This window comes from Lathamus discolor, chromosome 5 (genome assembly GCF_037157495.1).
Source record: "Lathamus discolor isolate bLatDis1 chromosome 5, bLatDis1.hap1, whole genome shotgun sequence".
Lineage (NCBI taxonomy): Eukaryota > Metazoa > Chordata > Aves > Psittaciformes > Psittacidae > Lathamus > Lathamus discolor.
The window spans coordinates 112,570,972-112,595,148 of NC_088888.1; the positions used below are offsets into that span (position 1 = coordinate 112,570,972).

Consider the following 24,177-nt stretch of genomic DNA (forward strand, 5'->3'; position numbering starts at 1 on the left):
TGGCTTCTGCTCCTGACAGCAACATCAGCGAGGCTGATCCTGACCTAGGTAGTGGGATGATCTGCTTTTACCTCCCTGCACCTCCCCATGCCACTGAGCTTCCTTTGTTCCCTGATGATTCAAATTCTTCTCACTTATGTCCCTATGAAAGCCAGTGGCCTGGGACAGCATCCTATTGCCTTCAGTTGTGTTCTGCTCTCCAGTGGACTCACAAGACTTTTCCTATTCTGCTATATAGACTGGTTTATTTGCCATGAGCAGTGCAGCAACAGCTCTTCAGGCAGCCCTGGAGATAGTTACGTCTTGTTTAGTTGCTTTCCAAGCAAAGCTGCACCCTCCCATGCAGCACATGAAATGAGTTTGTGCGATCAGGTGGAGGTCAGTGAGGAACCCAAACTGCCTGTCAGAACCAATAGACCCCAGTGCCAGGCAGGGGGCACTGAAACAGCACTGAAAGCCAGGAGAGGAAAGCTATCAGCTGGTGGCTCTGGATGGAAGAAGAGCTCAGGCTCTTCCTGTGGCCTTAGTGAAAGTCTGAACCAACCAAACACAGTGCCTGCAAACTCATGTTACCTGGTGCTGGCTTGTTTGAAGGAAAGAGATGCTGTAAGCCATTCACTGGTATTCAGGAGTCCTGGTACCTTCATTTCCAAAGGGAGGGGCTGGAGAGCAGAGCCCTGGTGCAGTTTTACACCGTGTTGCACGTACTTTGGAGCAGCTGAAGATTTAAGCTTCAACACACTGCTTTTTCAGTATAAGGCAGTGAGTGCAGCAGCTCTGCAGTCTGTGAGATGCTGTGATGGTGTCCCTGACTGCACAAGCAGGCTGCTAGACCAAGCAAATAGCTCTGAGACATGAATATTTCCACTTTGGCATCCTGTTTCTGCAAACTCCAAGCTGCAGTCTGGCTCTTTCAGACAGTAGTATCTGTCTGGAGAAAAAACACCTGAGGCAGAGCTGTGTGGCGAAGACAGCTCTTTCTGAGAGGCTCCACCATTACCTGCTAAAGTACTGCTCAAGAACATCCCCTGTCCTCAGAGCACTATACAAACACTAATTAAGTGAGGCTCCCAACACACATACCATTCCTGACAGCTGTCTGCACAAACAGTCCTTGAGGAAGAGAGACTCAAGGTATTTTGCTCTCTTCCCAACAGAAAAGCTGGTCCTAAACCTTCCTTCCAGCGGCCAGTGAAGATTTTCATGCATCTGTCCTTTTCTGTGCTCGCCAATTGCAGCTCTCCTGGTCCCTTGGGCTCTCCCTGACCCCTTGCTTTATAAAGCAGAGCACAATAATTTGCTTTTCATCTCCAGCATCATTCTCCTCCCTTGGCCCTGCAGGCCACCATGGACTTGTCCTGTTGTTTACACAGGACTGGGGTTTATTTGCATCCCAGCTTTGCTTTTCCTGCCCTTTTTTCCCACAAACCAAGCTTAGTATTCACCCTTGAGGCTGTTCTTGTGCTGCTTGAATGGGGTGTGTTTATCTCTGATCCTGGTCCCCAGGTGAGATTAGGTTGTCTTTCCAACAGGGAGTGACAGAGCTCTCCAGGGAAGAGTAACACCACCCCACCACCTCCAGCTCTGAGCAGACTGTTGGTTGTCACTTGCAGATGCCATCTCCTTCTGCTCCAGGTCATCCTTGGTGAGGGAGGCTGGCGAGAATCATAGAATTTTATTATCTTAAGGTCATGGAAGGGACCTTAAAGTTCATCCAGTTCCAACCACCTGCCATGAGTGGGGACCCCTTCCACTAGACCAGGTGGCTCCAAGCCCCTTCCAACCTGGCCTTGAACACTGCCAGGGATGGGGCAGCCACAACTTCCTCGGGCAGCCCGTTCCAGTGCCTCAGAATTCTTCCAGTAAAGAACTTCTTCCTTATATCCAATCTAAACTTCCCCTGTTTAAGTTTTAACCCGTTACCCCTTGTCCTGTCACTACAGTCCCTGACGAAGAGTCCCTCCCCAGCATCCCTATAGGCCCCCTTCAGGTACTGGAAGGCTGCTATGAGGTCTCCACGCAGCCTTCTCTTCTCCAGGCTGAACAGCCCCAACTTCCTCAGCCTGTCTTCATACGGGAGGTGCTCCAGTCCCCTGATCATCCTCGTGGCCTCCTCTGGACTTGTTCCAGCAGTTCCATGTCCTTTTTATGTTGAGGACACCAGAACTGCACACAATGCTTCAGGTGAGGTCTCACAAGAGCAGAGTAGAGGGGCAGGATCACCTCCTTCGCCCTGCTGGTCATGCTCCTTTTGATGCAGCCAGGGTATACTGTAAGGAGAGCAGGGAGCCAAGCCCTGTGGGCATCGTTATCAGCATGACCGCAGCAGAACAAGCAAGGAGAAAGGTGCGGAGGGGCCCTACCTGCCCGAGCACATCCACTGGGGGTTCTGACAAGGCTCCAAAGCCCTCTCTCTTTCCTAGACCCTCGAAGGGCCACTCCTCCACTGCCAGACCCTCCCTTGGTGCAGCCCGCCTGCAGCCCGGCCTGTGCGACCGAAGGAGCCCCCCGCCTCTTACCCGAGGGCCGCACCCGGGCCCGGCTCTCCCCGGGCCGCCAGCGCTGCAGCGGCGGGGGCAGCCGCGGGGGGGCAGCACGGGGCTCACCGCGCACCCCCCCCCGCCCGCCGCACACCTCCAACCCGCAGGGGGGCGCGGCCGCCGCCTCGAGTCACTTCCGCCGAAGAGGGGAGGAAGGCCCCACCGCTCGTCGCGGGTGCGCAGGCGCGGTCCTTCGCTGGGGGCGCCGCTGCGCCGCGCATGCGCCGCGGCCGCTCCGCCGTGCGGGCGAGGACGGGAGCCTGGCGAGCGGGGAGGAGGCGGCGGCGCTCGCGCTTCGGGCGCCCGACCCCGCCCCTCAGCGGCCCGCGCGCCGCGTGACCCCGCTCCCACCGCCCCCCCCCCGCCGCCCTTCCCCTTTCCCCCCTCCCGGGGCCGCCTCCGAGAGCCGGGAGCGGGGAATGCTGCAGCCGCCGCCTCCTCCCGCCGCCGCTGCGGGCCTGCCGCCGGTGCTGGCGGCGGCGGTGGGGGGCCGCCGGGCCTCCTGCTGAGGGGCGCCCAGCCCTCCCGCGGCGGCCTCCTCCCTGCTCCCGGCCCGGCCTGCCCGGCCCGCCCCGCCCGCCTCCCCGAGCGGGCCGGGCCCGGCGGCATCATCATGCAGGCTCAGCCGCTGCTCTACGAGTTCTTCAGCGAGGAGAACGCGCCCAAGTGGCGGGGGCTGCTGGTGCCCGCCCTCAAGAAGGTGAGGGGGGGAGCGGGGCCTCGGGCCGCGGTTTCGGCGCAGGGTGGGCCGCGCCTCGGCCGAGCTGAGGTTAGCGGCGCCGACCGGCGCCCTGGACGCGGCTGTAGGGCTCGGCGGGGCTCAGGCGGTGCCACCCTGCCGGCCTTAGCGGGCGCCGCGGAGGGGTCCTGGCGGCCCTGCGCGGGTTCCGGCGCTGGGGCGATGCTGTGACAGATGGAGCCGTGTAGATAAAATATGGTTAAAGGACAGGCGGGTCCCGGCCCCCCTTCGCCGAAAAGGAAGCAAGAAATGCTGCTGCGGGTTTCTGCTGGGCTCCTTAAGCCCAGAAGTGACACGGTTCGGGGAGGGTTCGTTATGAGGAACTGCTAAGAGAATTTTGGTTAATTAGTGTTCAGTATTAATGACTTTCAGTTAAGCTTCTCTTGGTTTAAATACCTTTTTGCTGAGAAGGCTTCATTAGGACAAACTAGCGTGTCTTGCTCCCTCGGGATGGTGAAGCTTGCGCCTGTGGTGTGGAAAGTATTTGGAAGAAAGAAAACATGGTGAGGGCTCCTCTTCCACTTCTGCAGCCAGAGCCCAGCAAGTAGAAGTCTTAAGAAACAAGAGGCTTCTGACACCACTGCTTGAACTGACTTCAGGTTGCAGAACTTGATGCTTTTTAGTTGTACACAGCAATGCTTTATGAGCCTGTCTAGTTACAGGGATTAACTGCAACTTTTGCTGCTAGGGCTAGTTGAACTTCTGCATCCCCTATATGGATTGGAAGTCTAGAATATTGCATTTGTACTGATGCAATATTTCTTCCTAATTTACAATGTATTACCTTGCTTTTCTGGGTATGTGCTTTGAGGTCTCCAACACTGTGGTTGCAGCCAGTTCTTGGAAGTCTTTTTGCTTGTCTCATCCATGGCATGTACTGTTAATGTCTTATCCCTGATCAGTAGTCACTTCTTTGAAACTATACTTCTGAGCCAACTGTACAACTCACTGCTACCTGTGGTGCTTGTAAGCACTTGGACAGCCACCCAGCCTGCTTGGAAACTGGAGCTACCCAAGATCTCAACCAGCAAGAGTTCATTCCTTTGGAGGATGGTTTATTCCATGGTCTAGCAGAGGTTTATTAAATTTGGGATGACCCTCACTGCTAATTACTGGAGTACACAGACTGAGAATTTGAGTCAACTGTGAGCTAAGACTTTGGAATTACTTGCTGCATCTGAAGTGCAAGATTTCTTCCCAAGAAGACAAGCCATTTGTGGAGTTACCCTGCGTTAAAGATGCTTGCTGCTGGATAAATTCCTTGTGGGGGGGAAAGAATTGTGAAGTCTGAAGTCAACAGTGAAGGTTAATGATGGCAAGCTACCACGGATGACAAACTGGCCCTGCAAGGTATAGTTGTCTTGGTTATGTTGTGCTGTGCTCTGTTTCTTACTGTGGGTAGAGGGGTTGCAAGAGTTAGTTCTGAAGGCTTTGCACTCAAATCTGCAGCCAACTGGCAGGTGTTAATTCTTTTGACCTCAGTTTTTCACATCACCTGTTTCTGATCTTCTCTGCGGCTATTGCCGGCTGTGCTCCAAAAGTACAGCCTTCTGCTGCTTACTAGTGCTGTCCCTCTAAAGGTAGAAATGGAAAATCTGCCCATATTGTCACCTGTTTTATTGAGCAGCTGACTACTTGAGTTACAGAAAAACTATAAAATAACAGATGAAAATGTTAAATTGTTATATAAATGGCTGCTTCATTAATGGAGAATATAGATGTAAGTAGTGTTGGCTAGGGTGTTTAGCTCTAATAAAGGCCCCATAAAATAGCGAACCTGTCATAGGTGGCAGGCAAAACCATTAACATTGCAGCATACTTGATCTGACAATCGTCTGTCGTTGTTCGCAAGAGAGGTGCGAAACTGCAGCTTTGCAGTCAGCGGGTTTGAGACACTGACCCCTTGTTCTGCTAGCCAAAGACCTGAGCTGTACCTGGAGGCCAGCATGTGGCACTAGAAAAGTAGGGAATGTGGCAGCATATGCCAGTGAGGTCAAAGGGCAGAACTGTCCTAGAGGAAAACTAGTACATGGTGGCTTTGTCTGCTGAATTGCCAGAGCATGCTGTCTCAGTAGGACTCGGATTATCTGAAGCTCATGTACATCCTGTTGTTACTAAAGGAGAACCTTTCCTTCATTTCCCCCATTAGCTGACCAGTTGCTGACACTCATTCTCGGGTAGTGACAGCAAGCTGCTTTCTGAACTACACCATGAAAGCAGGTAGATGCATGATCAGGGTTGTGATGATTTCCTGCATAGCTGGAAATTAGACCTAGTACTAATAGTTTGGTAAGACCTATATAGAATTAATATCTCTGATGAGAAGAGTGGCATTTAATTTAACATTGTTAAAGTATATATATCAGGATGGAGTGTTTGCAGCTATTGGGGGAAGCTGCCACATGTGTATTGAATCATTAAAATGCCATTGCCCCTTTATTAACTGTGAGCTGGCTTGTAGTGGGGAGCTCAAACTACAGCCTCAGAATCACTTGCTTAAAAAATAGGTGTTGTTGAATAATTGCAAATAGCTTTTTCTCCCCCCGTCTCTCCCAATGATATTTGATTTTGATTCTGTTTTTTTTATCAAGCAACAAAACCAAGAATATGAGGTAAGAATAATCTCTCCCTGTGTTAACAAATTTTTAGGAGAGTATGCCTTGTATTTCATTAGATGTGAACCTTAACAGTAGAACTGTATTTGCATTAAACAGCTGCATTTACAAAAACCAGCTCTTGTACCATTCAGATCATAATGTCATCCCTTTTCTTCCAGTTCGCCTTCAGATGCTGTCAAGATAGACTCTGCTGTACTCGGTTAAGAAGAAAATGATGTGTACTGAGATGTTTCTCTGCCTCATCACTGTTATTCTGAAGCAGCAAAATATTGCAGAAATCCCAGGTTGTGATGAAGGACAGTAATTGTGGTCATGAGGTACAAGAAAAGCAAGTAAGAATAACAGCTGGTGTCTGAAATTGTAGTTATTGGAGATGAAAAGAAGGTGAGATGCTGGGGCTGAAGACAAAGGATTCAAGATACATGAAACACCAGAGCTCTCGGGTGCCTGGAAGTGGAAACTTCTAATACACCTTGCAAAATGGACTCAGAAGGGACACCTGCAAAGTGATGCCTCTTCCAACATTGGTGTTCTTTCGCTAATGGATTATGACCAGTATAAAATGTATAATTTGTTTTGATAGCTCTTCCTAAACATCTTTCCTCATGGCTTCATCTTGCTTGTATAACTCTTGTTTATGCAGTCAGAATTTTTCTGCATACCTGTGACCTGCTTCTTCCCTGATATGTTGGGTTTTGCAGTAGGGAGCATATCATCCTTACTGATAACTTGAGCAACTCAATGACTGAGGAAAAAGCAGAACTTTCTTACCACATGGATATTACGCTGTTTGTGTACCTTGAGTTGTTTGGAATCAGTTGAGCAATTAACAAGGGGTGCTGTCCGAATTTGTTGTGGTCAAAATGATTGGACTGATGTGGCTTGACAGCTGAGGGGGATTTGCTTCCTCAATTAAAGGAGCTGTTCCAGACAGTGTGCTTTCATGTACTCCATATGTTGTACAGTCAGTCTTCTGTACCATTCATGGAGCAAAAGAGATAAGAAAAGCTGCTTCAGTGACTACAGAGTGCTCGGGTTGCTGCGGCTGTCAAAGATAGTTCTACCTGACTTACAATTACCTAGTTCTTCGAATCAATGACAATACAGTTACCACTTGCTACTTAGAAGGGCATTTCTTATTCTTGGCACTGCTTCACTGCAGATGTAGAACATACTTAATTTCTGATTCCTTTGGGTTCTGGAATCTGGTGGCCATGGAGGATAAAGTCAAGATTCTCCTATGGTTGAAGTCTTTATTGTACATTTTTCATGTGCTCACTGGTGCAGTCTAATACTGCTGCCTTGGTACGTCAGGAGAAATGTTGGCAAAAATCTAAGTCTTGTGGCTGCTGAGTTGTTACTGAAGTGTAGATCCAAGACATTTGTATTTGGTTTAACTTACTGGATTTTTGATTGATCAGAATAACAAAATATGGGCAGGGTTGCCAAATATCAGCAAAGATGTACAAGAATAGAAAAGAAAAACCCTTTTTATGGAGTGCCTGCACTGTGAGTACACTCATCTATGCGAGCTGTACGTAAAATACTTAATCCTTTATGGGTGCAGTGATCAGTTGCTTGTCAGCAGTTTTGTAGAAATTAAGAGAAAATTAACAAAAGGTATGTTGAGTGAAAACAAGGATTTTAACATTAGTGGCAACTTACAAAGTTACAGAGGTGAAGAAAATTCTCTTTCTTCTCCCACAGAAATTCATACTCAGTGGCCAAGTCGTTTCTACTAATAATCAGTTGAATCAGCTGTGTCTGTGAAGGTTTAGAAAATTTTAGGTTTAGGAAAGGTGTAGAGAAATACCTATAGTCAGTAAAGTTTCAACCTCTCTGATAGTGCTTTGGAAAATAGCTTGGCCTTTTGTCTCATTATAGCTTCTGTTTTATTAACAAAATGTGGTAAATATAATTGTTTTTTTTCTTTCACACACTTTCTTACAAGCACTTCAGCCACCACCAAGGAAGACTGGCAGCGTGGCAGTGCCTGTACTCAGCAGTGAAGCGCAGTTGTTCTTTAGCAGCATTGGATTTTGATTCAGACTGTGGCTTCTTGGCACAATCCCCATAGATGTGTCTTCTTGCCCAGATATGAAAAAAACTTATCCCTAAACAGCAATATCAGATGCTTTGCTTTCATTTAAGTTTGTTAGGTAGCTTTAGAATGATGTTTGTGTTATGCACTTTTCTGAAGCTGCTGGAGCTTCTTCTGCTCCTTAGGGACTCAGTTCTGTGTTGTTCTCTCTGGAGCCTTTCACATCTGTGGTTTTTTTGGTGTGTTCTGGATTTAGCAGAACAACTGCCTGATTGCGTTGATTGTTAATGATGATTTGGGAGCATCAGGCTGGTGTTTTTGTGAAACACTTGAAGTTTCTTTAAGAAGTCTTTGGAGAGGTGTTTTCACTGTAAGTTGAAATTTTTCAGCTTCATGGTTGACATAAAGTAGTCTTTTCCTCATAGCTGCTTGGGGAAGACATAACCAGAAACTGTTGCTGAGGAAGTGTGGTTTAGTATCAATCAGTTTGTTAAATTCGCTGTGTGAGTCTTACATGTTAAAAGACACATCTTTCTAGTGCAGAATGAGCTGCTGAGTCTCAGTTTAGCCCCAGGTTTGGATCATCTTGTGGCCAGCCTAGGGGTTGTGTTGGACCAGTCAGAGACCAAGGCTCTGTGGAAGCTGAAACTTGTTCGATCTGCAGTGCTTTAACTGAAACTTGTTTCGGGGTTTTGTCTAGGTGCTTACCACAAGGCTTGTGGGTGTGTTTATGTTCTAATTTCTTATGTAGAATTTGAAAGGGATGGTTTGAGAAAGCTATATAAAAAAAGTTGCTAAGGATTATAAAGTAAGATCAGATACATTTATCTTTGAATTATTTATTAGGCACATTATTTTTATTTTTTTTTTTTTTTTTTTAGTTATTGACGTTTTCTGGCAGTTTAGATTTATGGTTGCTGTAATTTTAAAGCTGTTGCCATTCCTGATAGAAATTCCTTACTTTTGTTGATTTTAAGGGAAGACAGAAAAAGACAACCAAGGATTTTTCTGAGCAGGCACTCCTTGTCTCCTGTTCTTAAACAGCATGAAAAGCTTATCTTTAAATAAAGAGAATCCTGATCTTTCCTTTTTGAGAACTAAGAAAGACTGAGAAGACTGGACATTTAAAAAGGCGATCATATGAGTGAAAACAGAGCTGTGGAGGTTGGGATTTGTAGCTGATGCAGATTGTATTTACCCATTAGAATTTGTTGGGGTATTCCAAAGGATTGAAAGCTTTTGTGAAAAGATCTTAAGCTGCTCTTTTAATAATTTCCCTTATAAGACAGACACTTGGGGGGGGAGGGGGGGAATGGATAAGTAGGAGGGAAGGCATAGGTTCTGTCATTATTTAAGATAAGAATCTTATCTAAACATCACTACACTTCAGAAGTTGTTAGTCTATTTTTATCATGTGTGTTCCTAACATAGGACTGTGAAGGGATTCAAGCTATGCTCCTCCTTTTCAAGGATGGTAAGTCAGGGTGGCCCAGCTTTTTTAATTTAAAATCTGAGCTGACTTTGAGAAAGATGGAAACCCCCTGGTAGCTGGATCTTCTTTTTGAAACTGGCCACGTGATGCTGTATGCTAACCGATGTTCTCATTTCTTGTCTTCTCTTACTAAATCTTTCATATTACCCAGTCTTGCATCATGTCTTAGATAATGGACTTCTTGGGACTGGCATTGAGTACCCTCAAATAACACTCTTAAACTCTCGGTCTGAGCCTTTAGGTACTACATTAGTGCAGATGCTGAAATTACACGTTCCTGTGATAATTGTACACCAGCTATCCTGTAATTTTCCTTGTTAGTCTCCTTGTTTTCTTGCTTTCGCTTGTATGACTTTGAACTCTAAATGATACTAAATCTCACTTAAGTAGTGATGAAGCTTATTTACTACCTAATATAGATAAACTACACTGGCATACCAGTGACACCTCATGATGTTTTCCTTTGCTGAGATGGATAGTCTATTAAAGTAGAGCTTGAAAGTGCCATAAGACAGTGGCCTTTGAGAAGAATGATGTAATTGCCCCCCAAACATAAATGCTTAGGAAAAATGTTTGGAACTTTATCTCCTGAACTAGGAGTAGGTTATTATTGTTGACTCTGCTTCGGCTGACTACAGATAATGTTTCAGGTCACAGCCTGATGTGGTATTTTTATTTATTCCTATAGACTCTGTGTTAGACTGAAAGAGTTGCAATGAGGCTATTTAAGTCCACAATCTGTTCTCTAAGTAAAGGAGAAACTAGAGCTGCTCTTCATCACTCTGGTTTATCATTCTGTGTATTTTTACTGTTGGATTGACTTGGTAATTTAATGCTTCTCAAAATACAAAGTGCCAGAGTATACTGTAGGGAGAATGTGGTAGAAATTTGTTCAGTTCTGCTTTAGAAAAAAACCCAGCAAAACATTAAAGGCAGCATTTTCCAGGCAGCTCGGATCAGCTCTGATCTTTAAGAGAATACTTCTGCAAGTCTGTAATTTCTGGTGTTAAGATGTTCCAAGCTGGTACAGTATTTTAGATGTCAGTGTTTGAATTGTAAATAATGCTTGGGACTGCTGGGCATGCTGTTACTCGGGCATCTCCACAAACACATTCTGTAGCTGTGTACGGTGAACTTCTTAGGAAAAATGAAACTGTTGGCATAATTAAAACAGTTGTGTTGGCTAGTCAAATGGAGAGAAGTTCTGTTCTATTTTTGTCAGAGTGCTTTTAAGTTTAAAAAGCTGTAACTTCTGGAGGTGTTTTTTTTTTTTTTTTTTTTTTTTTTTTTTTTTAAGACCTGCTGCATAAGGGTATGCAGTCTGCAGGAAACTAAGCGCATGATCTTGTGTATTTAAATCTCAGCAGTGGTTATATGAGCACCAGGACTATGCCCAGACATGAAGTTTTCAAACTAATGAGTGCCTTAGCAGGCAAGTAGATTTCTATTTGATGCTGTTGTGTTTGAACTTCATAACACTTAATTCTTGCTATAACTGCAAACAGGAATGAAATCTTGGGTGTGAAATTAAATTTTTTTAACATAGGTCTGGGTTTGATACTTGGATTGTTGGGTTTTGGCTTAAGGTAGTTACAATCTTGTGATAGTGATTGGGCGAACTGGAGGCATTTTGGGTTGTGTACAGTAGAATGCTAAAATGATGAAACTGGGGCTTGAAAGATGCATTGCGAAAGTTAGCAGTAAGCTTGCTCTGGCATATTTGCCATCAGTGTAGTAGGATTGAGGTTAAAACTACCTGCCTGAGATCTGAGGTACTGAGCTTTGTGTACCTGAAATTGAAACTGGTTAAAACTGTGCTGTTTTTTGAACTACAGAAGTACAAAGGAAAGCTATACTGGAGGCTTGTTTTAGAACTTAAATCACTGTCTGGAAAAATAAGGGGAGCAAGGAGGATCTGCCTCAGTGGATTTACACCAGTGAGAATTTACAAGCACTTATACAACTAAACGTATGGAGACCAAACTGTAAAATCTCTGAGCTGCCACTTAGTGTCAGGGCAACATTGTGGCCTTTATAGAAGTGTTTTTCACTCTAGAGGCTGAAATATTAAACATTGGTGTGGAAACAAACTTAAGCTAACCAAGTGGAAGCTTCCCAAGAATGGATTAAATAATTGGAAGGCTAAATACTGCTGAAACCATTTCTGTTTCTGTAGTCCTGTGAAAAAGTTCTCTATTTCATTATTATAGATTGAGCGATGAACAATATGTTGTAAAAGACAGAAAACCGCCATGTCTAAAATGTATTGTACAAACAGTGGTTTAAGATCTAGGGGACAAAGATGACTATGTGCAGGGGTTTAAAACAGTTTTCCTAATTGCACTGTTATTCATTAGCTGCTTTTTTGGCATTAAACGTCACAGCAATTTGAATACATTTAGCAATTGTATTTCTGTCAGGTATAGGTGAGTGTTTCACTCATGTTTGTCTGGGGTGCCTTAATAGACCTACGTTCTGGGTTGGATTTTCCTGAGCTGTTTGCCTCATTTGTCATTTTTTTTTGCAAGTAAAGTATGTGGTTTGGGGAAGAGCAAAACTCAAAGCTGGAATTCTTCTATTCCCTATAGGTTCAGGTGCAAGTCCATCCTAAACTTTCCTCTACTGAAGATGCATTGCAGTATGTGGAGGAGTTAATTCTCCAGCTGTTAAATATGTTGTGTCAAGCCCAACCAAGAAGTTTCCTGGATGTAGAGGTATAGAGAATAACTGTTAAACCTGTAATAATTTGAACTGTTATATGAAAAGTTAATATATTAATCGTTCACAGTGTAAAAAGGAAAGCAGTAATTTTCTTTCTGTAGCAGTACCTTCTGCATAAAGCCTGCTGACTTACCCAACATCTGATTTTCTTATCAATTGAATTTGTTGTTCAATGCACAGTAAAACTATCTCTGAACTGTATTACTGTATAATAGATGGTGAATGTAGCTTGTTTTTGTAAATCTGACTGGTTCCTTTCAAAAGGCCTTTTTTCCCCCCACTGGTAGTGCATGCAAACTATAGCTGCTTAGTCTGAGGCTCTGTGCTGCTGTCTCAGCAGTGATTTAGAGTGATATACACCCTGCTGTCCTGGAAAGTTGAACAAAAATAGTTCAGTCACTTTCTCAGAATGAGCTGAGGAACACTTCTTTCCTCTGTATAGGAACCTGTTCTCTTACAGTTGGCTTTTCAAAGACCTACGTCTGTTGCTTGGAAAAGCAGCTTGATGATTGAGAAGAAGGCTTGATCTGAGAAGAGTTTTTCCATCTGAGAAGCGAATTAGTTAAGCTAAATGACTTAAGCTTCTAAACCCATTAATATCTTGGTAGCCCTTTGTGCTTAACTGTGATTTGAAGATTTTGGTGCCAAGCTACAGACTCCATGTGTGGTGTGCCTGTTGGTTTTCAGTACTTGGGGGCTGTGCCTGTGCTGGGGTAGGTAACAAAATAAGATGCAACTTCCTCACATTCTGAAGAAAGTGGACTAACAGAAAAAGCCAAAACAACCCAGCAACAAAAAATCAAAACTCAATTAAAAAGTAAAAGTAATTGTCTCTGAGCTCAAGATTCATTAATTTCATGCTTCTTCTTCTTTTCTGAACACTGACACCTCTGATGGTGTTCCAGTGTCCCCATTAATGGCTGGCCTATTTTGCAACATCATTCTGGTCTGGCAGTGCAAGAGACAAGAGGTTTGTGGAAGATTGTTTAATGCTGTATTTTAAATATTTTTTTTAAAACAAAAAAAGTTGACACACAGCATTGCAGGACAAGTCTGTCGCATCAGGATGAGAAATGCAAGAATTAGAGATGACCAGGCAACCTCAGTTTACCTCCTTTGTGTTTATGCATAACGATGCTGTTTTTAATTATATGGTCATACACATTTCTTATTGCCCCTGGGCACCTTCATTGTTCAGTCAGCAGGCTGAACTATTTTGGGGGTTTTAGATAGTGAATGAGACTTTTTTTACAGGACCTCTGATTTCCTCTTGAAGAATTGTTTCGATGAGGAGAGAATAAGAAAAGCCTGTACTTTGCAAAGATCGGTGCCACCTTTATAGAATTGTATTCTGTCCCAATTATTTTGTTAGAAAGTTTTTGTGTACTTTGTCCTGTACCAGATCATTGTAAGAGGTCATTAACTTCATCTTCCTCATTTCGTGGTTGCTCAAACGGGGGCTGTATTTACGTAAGTGAGCACTTGTAACTGAAGCACTCAGTGGAAACTGTGGTCTGAAAAATAAAATACGAAGTTATCAGAGAAACTAAATTTCTGGTGTCTGTGAACACCAGGGCTACCAAAAACTGAAGCTTTGAACCTCCAGAGACCTGTGTGTGATTTCCAGCAGGAGAGGGTAGGTGCCCTCAGTCACCCTGGCTGCTGGAAGGAGTAAATAAACTGGGGCATATGTGGTCCAACTGTAGACTATGAAACTGTTTTAAAATATGTGGGTGCTGTTGGACATATTTTTACCTGTTGTGTTCATTGCCATCATCAGAGTAGTTTGCACATATACAATCTGGACCACATCCTGATCAGTAAAGGTGAAACAGAAAACTCATATTTCATTCAGTGACCATTCTGTACAGGGAATAAAGTACTAGGAGAAAGTGTGGTCATGTATTTAAATATTGAATTACTAGGCAAGCGCACGAGGGGAGTGAATTGTGCCTGCAGTGGCAACTTAAATCTGGTATTTCTCAAATTTTGAGCACTAGATTATTCTATAATAATGATATTCTGATACAAACTTACGAATGTAGTGAATAACATGTACCAAAATAATAAAATTTGCACACTGTATGAGCTTTTATAGTTGAAATACTAACATTAGCAAATATTCCCTTGTTAAGTAATGGAAAGTGATTTGATAATGTAGTAGTATTGCTAAGCTCATGCAGATTGTGGATTTACCATTTAGTTGTGTTTTTTTTTAAGGATCGTGTTCAAAAAAGTTTTCCCCATCCTATTGACAAATGGGCAATAGCTGATGCCCAGTCTGCTATTGAGAAGAGGAAGCGAAGAAATCCGTTATCTCTCCCAGTAGAAAAAATCCATCCCTTATTAAAGGTAAGCAGTGGTGCAGTCCAGCTTTTAGAATGCAGTTAGAATTTGATGTCTTTGTTTCATGTAGTGGCTGTATGCTGCCTGAAATGTAAACAAAAAGGATTAAGAATATCTGTATTTGTTACCTAGTTCTAAGTGTTCCTGTTTATTTAATAGCATTTTTATTATATTTAAATACATTTAATTGTATTCCTGTTTCCTTAAAATTAGTTAATTCTCTACGATAAACAAAGCCTAGAACTCATTTGTTCCAAATTTGATTATTCTTGTTTCATTTTGCACGACTAAGAAAATGCTCAAGAAACTTCTGGAAATAGCCCTAAATGTTTAAGTATGGGTTTTGGCACAGTCATTGGCTATTGTCACTTCAGCAGAGCTACACCTACACTTTCTTGTCCAGGCCTACAGACCATTTGTTCTGTTTCTAAAATGGACTGTGGATATGTGGTGAATGTTTATTGAGTAGGGTCTTAAACTTACCTGGGTTTAGTTGTAACCTGTGGTGTGTGTTTTGTTGTCTGAATAACAGTGGAACATGCTTTGTTTTGGTTTTTTTTTTTTCCTTTCAGGAAGTTCTAGGCTACAAAATTGACCACCAAGTGTCTGTTTACATAGTGGCAGTATTAGAATACATTTCTGCAGACATCTTAAAACTGGTTGGGAATTATGTGCGGAATATAAGACATTATGAGATTACAAAACAAGATATTAAAGTGGCAATGTGTGCTGATAAGGTAAGCCTGGTTCTTGTTTCTCATGTTAACAGGAAACTTTAGTTAAGCTTTGAGTGGACAATGTCTGTTCCTTATTGTGTATATCGAGTGTTGTACCTTTGAAAGAAGAAATTACTGCCATAAAATATTGTTCCGATAATAGAGCAAGGCTACCAAAAAGTTAATTGAGCTTACGGAGCTATTGTTTGTGCTTATTTATTAATAAAGTTTCTCTTCCTTTTGATATCACTTGCCTAATCTCAGCAAGGTGTGAATGCTTTAAAAATTACTGTTAAGCAGCACTAACATAAAAATGTAACATTCCTAAGATGTAATAGTGGAGCATTTTTCGTAGCTTCAAAAAAATAAGTCTGAAATTAAGCTTGAGTGTTCTCCCAAAATAAAAGACTATATTGCATGTGAAAAGGCAACTTTTGATGGTCCAGCATTTAAAAAGAACCCCACACCTGTGTTAGCATATCAGCCTAATCCTCCTTAGCGGTCCATATTTTTATCCGCAGGTAGTCTTTCTTGTAGCTTCAGAAGATTGATTAGATTCAGACAGGAATCCCTGCTCTTCCCAGCAGTTAATAGAACAAAGTCCCCTGTCTGTCTTTCAGGTGCCTTTGCACCCTCCTTTCTGTGGCCACTTCATTAGCATCTCAGGTTTTCCATTGTTTACAAAACAAAGCTTGAAGTTAATTCTTTAATGGATGGGGTTTTAGAATCTCTAATTTTGAAGTCTAGGGTTTTTCAGGTTTATCACCTCTTTATAATATTTTGTCCTGGTCTGTGTTAATCAATATCTTTGGTTGGGTTGTCTCTGTTTCAGTTAATGCCTTTATCTCTTCCTTCTTGCTTTTTTTTTTTTTTTGTCATACATTCTTCACTTTTTTTTCTAACTCTGTTTAAAGATATCTGATGAGGTCTTGAAAAGTGAAATACTTCTCAGTCAGGTCAGGAGTCTTGGTCACTCTTGACTTTGGGCACATCTCCCTGGGTCATTAGGGCAGGGTTTGTAGGTGTATGCTTGAATATTTGTCATGGAATAGTAACAGGAATAACTGCTGTTGCTTTGTGCTTCTTTCTATCCTAGAAAAGGTGCGATTTAGTTGATTTAAGAACTTCTATTACATTACATTGAAGGAACTCTGATGTGTACAGAGAAGAAACTTTTGAAAGGCTCTAAACCTGTTGGTTTACTGCCTCTACAGAATAAGCCATTGAAAGGTACTCCCGAGGTGTTTTCTTTCCAGTTGCATTGAGAGAGTTCATAGTATATTATTTTCATTCTCATAACATGTGTTCTGCTTGGTCTTATTTTTTGAAACAAAACAACTAGAAGAGTTTCTTGGCCCTGTGTGCCTTTTTTTTTTTTTTTTTTTCCCAAGCACTTTCACACTTGCTTTTGTGCTGTTCGTCTGTCTGGAAAATTGTGCCTTGTCTACAAAAACAAACTGCAATAAAATGCAAGCTGTTTTTCTTCTCTGTTTGATCATGCTTTCTATGGATTTCATAGTAGTGGGATATACACCTTGCAAATGCAGCCTGGAATCTTCTAGCTCAAGTACATGCTAGAATTGCTTCTGCAAAGTAGTTACAAATGTTGGAGCTTCCTTGAATACCTGTAGTATTTAATGTAATTTCCTACAGTAGTGACCCAATAATGTCCCATTCCCCAGAATCAGTTAGGATTCTCTTTATAACCTGAGTTCTATGTGCTCGCTTTGAAAGATGAATCACCACCTGTTCTTAGAGCTTCAGAAGAAGACAGTCTTAATGCAAAATGTCCATTGTTCTGCTTTCAGAGAAGGTTAAGACCAGGGTGTGTAGCAAGGACCTTTGACTCACTAGGAGAAAGAACCTGCTGTTTCCCATTTTCCCTCCTTGCTAGACCTGTATATTTGTGAGGAGTGTTAGGGTAAGACCTGTGTGAAGAATGACTGCTCTAGGTAGGTGTGTTCTTCTAGTATGCAAGTCTGATGAACATAGTAGACGATCTCTTGAACTTACAGGTTGCCAAGTATTCTCTTGCAGAATAGTTCACTAATCTAATATCAGTAGTCACAGCTTGGTTAACTGACATGTCTTCTGGAGAAGTGCCTGTAACATGCTATGAAGAATGAGGGCGAACTGTAAATACCAGGTTAAAGGCCATGTTTGTTGTGCTCGTTCAGAAGTTTAATTCTTGATCTGCAGGTCTATAATTACTTTGAAAAAACACCTCTCACTCTGTTTCTGTCATTTTAAAACCTCTAGTTCATGTTTAATATGTTAGCCTTCCTTCCTGCAGCTCTCAGAGGAGGTTTTTACAGCTTTGATCCTGCAGTCTTTTCCTCAGTCTTGTCAATGATTGACAGCTGTCAGGTCAGTCTCTGCAGTAACAGGCGTAGGTTTCCATGGCTTTACTTCCATTTGTTTAGGAAGGAGGCTGGCAAGCAGTTCTTCAGTTCTCTCATGTTTTGAATTTCACATATATTGTTTGATACAATTCATGACTTTTTGGAGGGGGTTGTAGCTCTGGGCAGCAGATTTGCATAAGTATTTATAAAAATACTGTTCCCATCTATCCCATGACAAAGTCATCTTGTATGTTGAACTACATCTTATCCTGGCTTGTTGTTAAGATTTGCTATGTCATCGTAGATTGTGGACCCTCCTTAGGTTTTCTTTCTGCTAAACATACTTAAATCAGGATGCATTTTACTAATTTGCAGTCAACTTATTTAGTTTAGCTTTGAGATATTTTTTGAGTATCGTGGAAACAACCCCAAAGTGTGACTTCTGTTTGCCACTTGCCTAAGTCATTGTAATGACTTCTGGCTCAGATACCGTGTTTGGAAGAAGCGTTCAGTGATCCACTTTTCTTGAAATTCAAATTATTAATTGCTTGTGTTTGGTAAGCCTTGGCTTGGGTATGAACTGGGACCTCTGGTAGTCAAGGTCCTTTTATCTGTGTAGTTCTGCAATGTGACTGCCACCTTTCCTGAGGCTGGTGCCCTTCCTTGAGAGTCTTGTGTTAACAAGAGAACTCAAAAGAGTTATTAAGGACAGAAACCAGGCCAGTGGGTAGGCCAGTGTTGTTCACAGATAGATTACAGGGGTTTGGGTATGATCGTGTGTGACTTCCTGTTAAAGCTAAAGCTGAAAAGCCAAAATGCACTACAGTATCTGAAGTCAGAAAGTATGTATCTTGAGGTTATACATGCCTAATTCAGAGTAATAGAATTCAGCTAAATGTGTCTGTATACTTCATAGTCTTCTTAAAATTGTAATTGATTTTAGGACCACATTCTTGGAGAGATGTCTGGATTGGCCTAACTGCAAATAATGCAAATTCGTAGCAATGAGTATTGCTTTTGCAAATGTTCAAGCAAGTACAGAATGATAATATGTAACTCTTACTGCTGATCAGTCTGATTTCATGTGAAAAATAGATTTCATTAATTGGTAACTTACTGGTAGATCTTGAAAAGAAGTTGTTCTCACTTTGTGGATTTCCCTGTCTTTGCTACTTAGGTATTAATGGATATGTTCCATCAAGATGTAGAAGATTTAAGTGCACTAACTTTATCTGATGAGGAACCCTCCACCTCAGGGGAGCAAACCTATTATGACCTAGTAAAGTCATTCATGGCAGAGGTTCGACAATATATAAGGGAACTAAATCTCATTATCAGAGTTTTTAGAGAGCCATATGCCTCCAATTCCAAATTGTTTTCATCTCATGTAAGTATTGTAACCACAAACAAGAAACTCCCTGTTATAATAGCTGTAAATCTAGATGAACATTTCTAGAACTTAACTGTTGTCCAGTTTAACACATCAGTAGTAGAGGAAGCACCTGTCTCAAATTGTGAAATGGAAATACTAAAGGAGCACTTGTGGGGAACCATGGGGTTTGTAGAACTGTGGAAGAAACCACCCAATTCACTGTATTCACCTGTAATTTTTATTTTTGTTGCTCTTTGCCATATTTGATTCATTGTAACTTTTTATATACTTAGATACATGTAGTTGTTACTTAAGAAATAAATTCTATGATCTTACATAAATTCTACAGAAATTACATAATAAAATATATTATAAAATTTTGTTTTATAATTTAAGGAAGTCCTTGGGTTTCGTATCATCAGAGTAGCTTTGCGCATAACATTCTTTCTCTTAGAAATTGTATCAAATTCCCTGTTGAATTTTGTTTGGTTCTGTTGCTTTTTGCAGGATGTGGAAAATATATTTAGTCGTATATCGGACATACATGAACTTAGTGTTAAGTTATTGGGTCATATAGAAGACACTGTTGAAATGACAGATGAAGGTAGTCCTCATCCCCTAGTAGGCAGCTGTTTTGAAGACATGGCTGAGGTAAGGATATATTCTGTGGGGCTTTGGTTTGTTTTTTTTTTTTTGGGGGGGGAGGGGTGGTTTTGTTTGGTTTTTTTTGGGGGGGGGTGTCTTTTTTTGCTATTTATGTATTTTCATGACTTGCACTTAGGTTCTAAGTGGATCTCTTTGTAGCTGCTTTAGTTTAGGTTGAGATTTCTTCTTCCAGCTCCACCACGATGAATAAGACTGCCTGGTTTTGAGAGTGCTTTTACCTTTTTAGTCTCTAAACTTCAGTTTTTAATAGAGCTGTTTAAAATTTAGAGAGCATTGCGGGGGAAAATACCCCAAACACCTCTGACTGGACTTCGACAGAAACAGAGGTATCCTGTAAATCAGCTGTAGATTAGGATTGCTGTGGAAAGAAAATGGCACAAAAGGACTTCTTTGCCAACAGGCTTGCTGAACTGGTGAGGAAGGTTTATAAACTGGGCTCACTAGTGAATGGAGACCAAAGCTTTTGCAGATTGAAGAATTGAGAGGAGAAGGGGATGTGCATAATGGAAAACATGACAGCCTAGGGTCTTCCACCTTTTTCCTGAAAAGATGGGATGGCCAAAGGCTAATCTGAAGTCTCTGTTTCCCCAGGGTACATGTATTCATGTACAGATAATAGGATCTGTGAGTCCGTGCAGGGTTGCAGAGCTGTCATGTTCTGGAATTAGTGATGTGGCAGAAAGGGTTGCATGATGGAGGGCTGTATGAACAAGTACAGGTACTCTGGAAGGACAGGTAGGAAAGATGAAGTTAGGAGGCTTAACAGAAGGTCATCTCAAATACATGGAGCTCTGTTACAGAATGAATGATGAGCTGGTTGAATACTTAAGGATCAGAATCAGAGGAGGCATGTTGTGGCCAAGCTTCTCCTGCAAAGACTGCCCAATCGACAAGTGGCCAAATCCTTCTCTAAGCAAGTAGGAGTCATCTATGTATTGCAGGCCCTGCTTCTCAGGGAGAATTAACCTTCCTGACATTGGGTGGACAACTTGCTGTGGTTTGGGTAATCCAGAAGATTTCTGGAGGGCGCTGGTGCACTTCGTGGCATACGCTGATGAGCCAGCTAAGAAGGGTGCTACACTTGACCTCTTTCCTGTAAACAAGGAAGAATTAGCAGGAACATCATAGCTAATGGGAGATTTAGCAGTAAGTGGTAGAGATGATAGAGTTTAAGGTCCTGAGAAAAGTGCAGGAGATAAGCAGACTGAAGGACCCTGGTCTTTGGGACAGTAGACTTAGCTGGGAGGGCAGGATCATAGTGGTGGCTACCTTGAGGGTGGAAAGGGCTCAGGAGAACTGGTTTGTTTTCAAAGGCAGTGTGCTCAAATCACAGGGGCTATGCATTCCCAGTCCATAAGGAAAAGGGTAGGTGAGGTAGGAGGCAAGGACAAGTGCAGTATGGATTTTCCTGTTTAACCAGACTTGGGCCTCTCACTACAAGAAACACATTTTGAGGTGCTGGAGCGCATCTTAAGAAGATTAAAAAGCTGGTGAAGGGTCTAGAGAACAACTCCTGTGAGGAGCGGCTGAGGGAACTCTGCTTGTGTATTCTGAAGAAAAGGAGGTTGAGGGGCCTTTATTGCTCTCTTCAACTACCTGAAGGGAGTTTGTAATGTGGTGGGTGTTGGTTTCTTCTCCCAAGTAGCTAGTGATAGAACAAGAGGAAATGGCCTCAAGATGCTTGAGGGGAGGTTTAGACTGGATATTAGGAAAAAATACTTCACCAGAAGGGTTTTCAAACATTGGAACAGGCTGTCCGGGGAAGCAGTTGAGTCACTATTCCTGGAGGTACTTCAAAGAATTGTAGACATGATGCTTAGGGACATGGTTTAGTTGTGAGGGATATGAAGCAAAGCATAGCTTGTATAGGTAAAATAGCATAAAAAAGATGATGGTAGAAAACATGGGTATCTTGCTCGTGGGGTGAGAGGCTGTGTGCTGGAGGACACTGAATGGACTGAGGTACTCAAGTCTCCTTTGCTTGACTTTTAGTGGCAAGATGTGCTTCTAGGTTTACCAGTTAGGCCTGCTATCAAAGATTGAGGGAGGGAGGTGAAAGTCAATGATCAAGCTAGGGACTATTGATCTCAAGGGGCTATATGCAAGTTTATGAGCCAGAACAGGATGCTGAGGCATTGCCTAATGTCATTACAAGGCTACTGCCTCGAGTTCCTGAAATTTAGTGTTGAGTTGTGGAGGTCTCCGGTGCCTGGAGATTGTTATACCCAATCTCAAAAAGACTGATGAAGAGGATCCTAGATAAACTAGAAGTTGGTCAGCATCTCCTCAGTCCCTGAGAAGATCAGCAAATCTTTCTGCAGCTCACATCCAGCCCTGTGAAGGACTGTAAGGTGATTTGCAACAGCCAGCACAGATTTCTGAAGGACGGACTGTAGCTGACCAACTTGACTGCTTTCTGAGAGGAGATGCCTGGCTCCATGGACAAAGGGAAGGGGCAGTTAATATCCCTCATCTGAATTTAAGCAAGGCCTTCAGCCCAGTCTCTCACAGTATCCTTATAGTCAGCTTAGAGAGATGCAGACTAGCTAATTGAATTAGAATGGGTGGGAAATTGGCTGGACTGAAAGGCTTGAATGACTATCAACAGTACGAAGTCCATCTTGTAGCCAACAGTTAGTGGCACTCCTCAGTGTTTGACACTGGGGCTGATACTGTTTAATATCTGTATCAGTGTTGTGGTAGAAGGTTTGCCTCATCAAGTTGCCAGGTGATGCTAAATTGTGGGGGGACATACAGGAGGACAGGCTATTTCTCAGGGGACCTGACAGGCCAGAGAAACAGATCTGTAGGAACCTCATAGAACTGAGTAAAGGAAGACATCAAGTTCAGTACCTAGCCAGGGATGTTAAGGATAATAGGAAGGGATTCTACAGGTATGTAGCAAACAAAAAACAGACTAGGGACAAAATAGACCCCCTGAGGAAGCTTTCGGGAGAACTGGCTACACAGGATTTGGAGAAGGCTGAGGTTCTGAATGACTTCTTCGCCTCGGTCTTCACTGGCAAAGGCTCTGACTGCACCACCCAGGTCTTAGAAAGTGGATGCAGGGACTGTGAGAATGAAGACCTTGGGCCCACTGTAGGAGAGGATCTGGTTCGGGACCATCTTCAAAATCTGAACGCGCACAAGTCCGTGGGACCTGATGGAATCCATCCGCGGGTCCTGAAGGAACTGGCAAATGAAGTTGCTGAGCCACTGGCCATCGTATTTGAAAAATCATGACAGTCAGGTGAAGTTCCCGATGACTGGAAAAAGGGAAATGTAACCCCCATTTTCAAGAAGGGGAAAATGGAAGACCTGGGGAATTACAGACCAGTCAGTCTCACCTCTGTGCCTGGCAAAATCTTGGAGCACATTCTCCTGGAAGGCATGCTAAGGCACATGAAAAACAACAAGGTGCTTGGTGACAGCCAGCATGGCTTCACTAAGGGGAAATCCTGCCTGACCAATTTGGTGGCCTTCTATGATGGGGCTACAGAATTGATGGATAAGGGTAAAGCAGTTGATGTCATCTACCTGGACTTGTGCAAAGCGATTGACACTGTCCCACAGAACATCCTTGTCTCTAAATTGGAGAGATATCAATTTGATGGATGGACCACTCGGTGGATAAAGAACTGGCTGGACGGCCGCACACAAAGAGTTGTGGTCAATGGCTCGATGTCCGGCTGGAGAGCAGTAACGAGTGGTGTCCCTCAGGGATCGGTGTTGGGACCGGTCTTGTTCAACATCTTCGTTGCTGACATGGACAGTGGGATTGAGTGCGCCCTCAGCAAGTTTGCCGATGCCACCAAGCTGTGTGGTCCGGTTGATACGCTGGAGGGAAGGGATGCCATCCAGAGGGACCTTGACACGCTTGTGAGGTGGGCTGATGCCAACCTTATGAAGCTCAACCACGACAAGTGCAAGGTCCTACACCTGGGTCGGAGCAATGCCAGGCACAGCTACAGACTGGGCAAAGAAGAGATTCAGAGCGGCCCTGCAGAGAAGGACTTGGGGGTGTTGGTAAATGAGAAAATGAACATGAGCCGGCTTCAGTGTGCGCTCGCAGCCCAGAAAGCCAACTGTATCCTGGGCTGCATCATAAGGAGCGTGACCAACAGGTCGATCCTGCCCCTCTGCTCTGCTCTTGTGAGACCTCACCTGGAGTATTGTGTGCAGTTCTGGTGTCCTCAACATAAAAAGGACATGGAACTGCTGGAACAAGTCCAGAGGAGGCCACGAGGATGATCAGGGGACTGGAGCACCTCCCGTATGAAGATGGGCTGAGAAAGTTGGGGCTGTTCAGCCTGGAGAAGAGAAGGCTGCATGGAGACCTCATAACAGCCTTCCAGTATCTGAAAGGGGCCTATAGGGATGCTGGGGAGGGACTCTTCGTCAGGGACTGTAGTGACAGGACAAGGGGTAATGGGTTAAAACTTAAACAGGGGAAGTTTAAATTGGATATAAGGAGGAAATTCTTTCCTTTTAGGGTGGTGAGACACTGGAATGGGTTGCCCAGGGAGGTTGTGAGTGCTCCATCCCTGGTGGTGTTCAAGGCCAGGTTGGATGAAGCCTTGTGTT

General features: G+C 43.3%; 1 protein-coding gene and 1 long non-coding RNA gene across 3 annotated transcripts in view; one reads left to right on the top strand and one right to left on the bottom strand.

Annotated features, from left to right (window-relative positions):
• Nucleotides 1-1,361: 1,361 nt before the first annotated feature.
• LOC136015742 (uncharacterized) lies at nt 1,362-2,651 on the bottom strand. The gene is made up of 2 exons (XR_010613321.1): nt 2,520-2,651; nt 1,362-1,655 (listed from the first exon to the last, which is right to left on the bottom strand). It is a non-coding gene; the product is annotated as an uncharacterized LOC136015742 (long non-coding RNA).
• A 147-nt stretch (nt 2,652-2,798) lies between these two features.
• SOS1 (SOS Ras/Rac guanine nucleotide exchange factor 1) overlaps nt 2,799-24,177 on the top strand; it is a 54,717-nt gene continuing 33,338 nt past the window's right edge. The window contains exons 1-8 of one of the 2 annotated variants that reach the window (XM_065682112.1): nt 3,217-3,240; nt 4,185-4,629; nt 6,056-6,461; nt 12,019-12,144; nt 14,372-14,503; nt 15,070-15,234; nt 18,733-18,942; nt 19,435-19,578. In XM_065682112.1, coding sequence (XP_065538184.1) covers nt 12,103-12,144; nt 14,372-14,503; nt 15,070-15,234; nt 18,733-18,942; nt 19,435-19,578 — 693 coding nt within the window. In that variant the 5' untranslated portion in view covers nt 3,217-3,240; nt 4,185-4,629; nt 6,056-6,461; nt 12,019-12,102. Of the gene's footprint in view, nt 3,241-4,184; nt 4,630-6,055; nt 6,462-12,018; nt 12,145-14,371; nt 14,504-15,069; nt 15,235-18,732; nt 18,943-19,434; nt 19,579-24,177 lie in introns of both variants that reach the window. The other variant, XM_065682111.1, reaches the window with a different exon arrangement.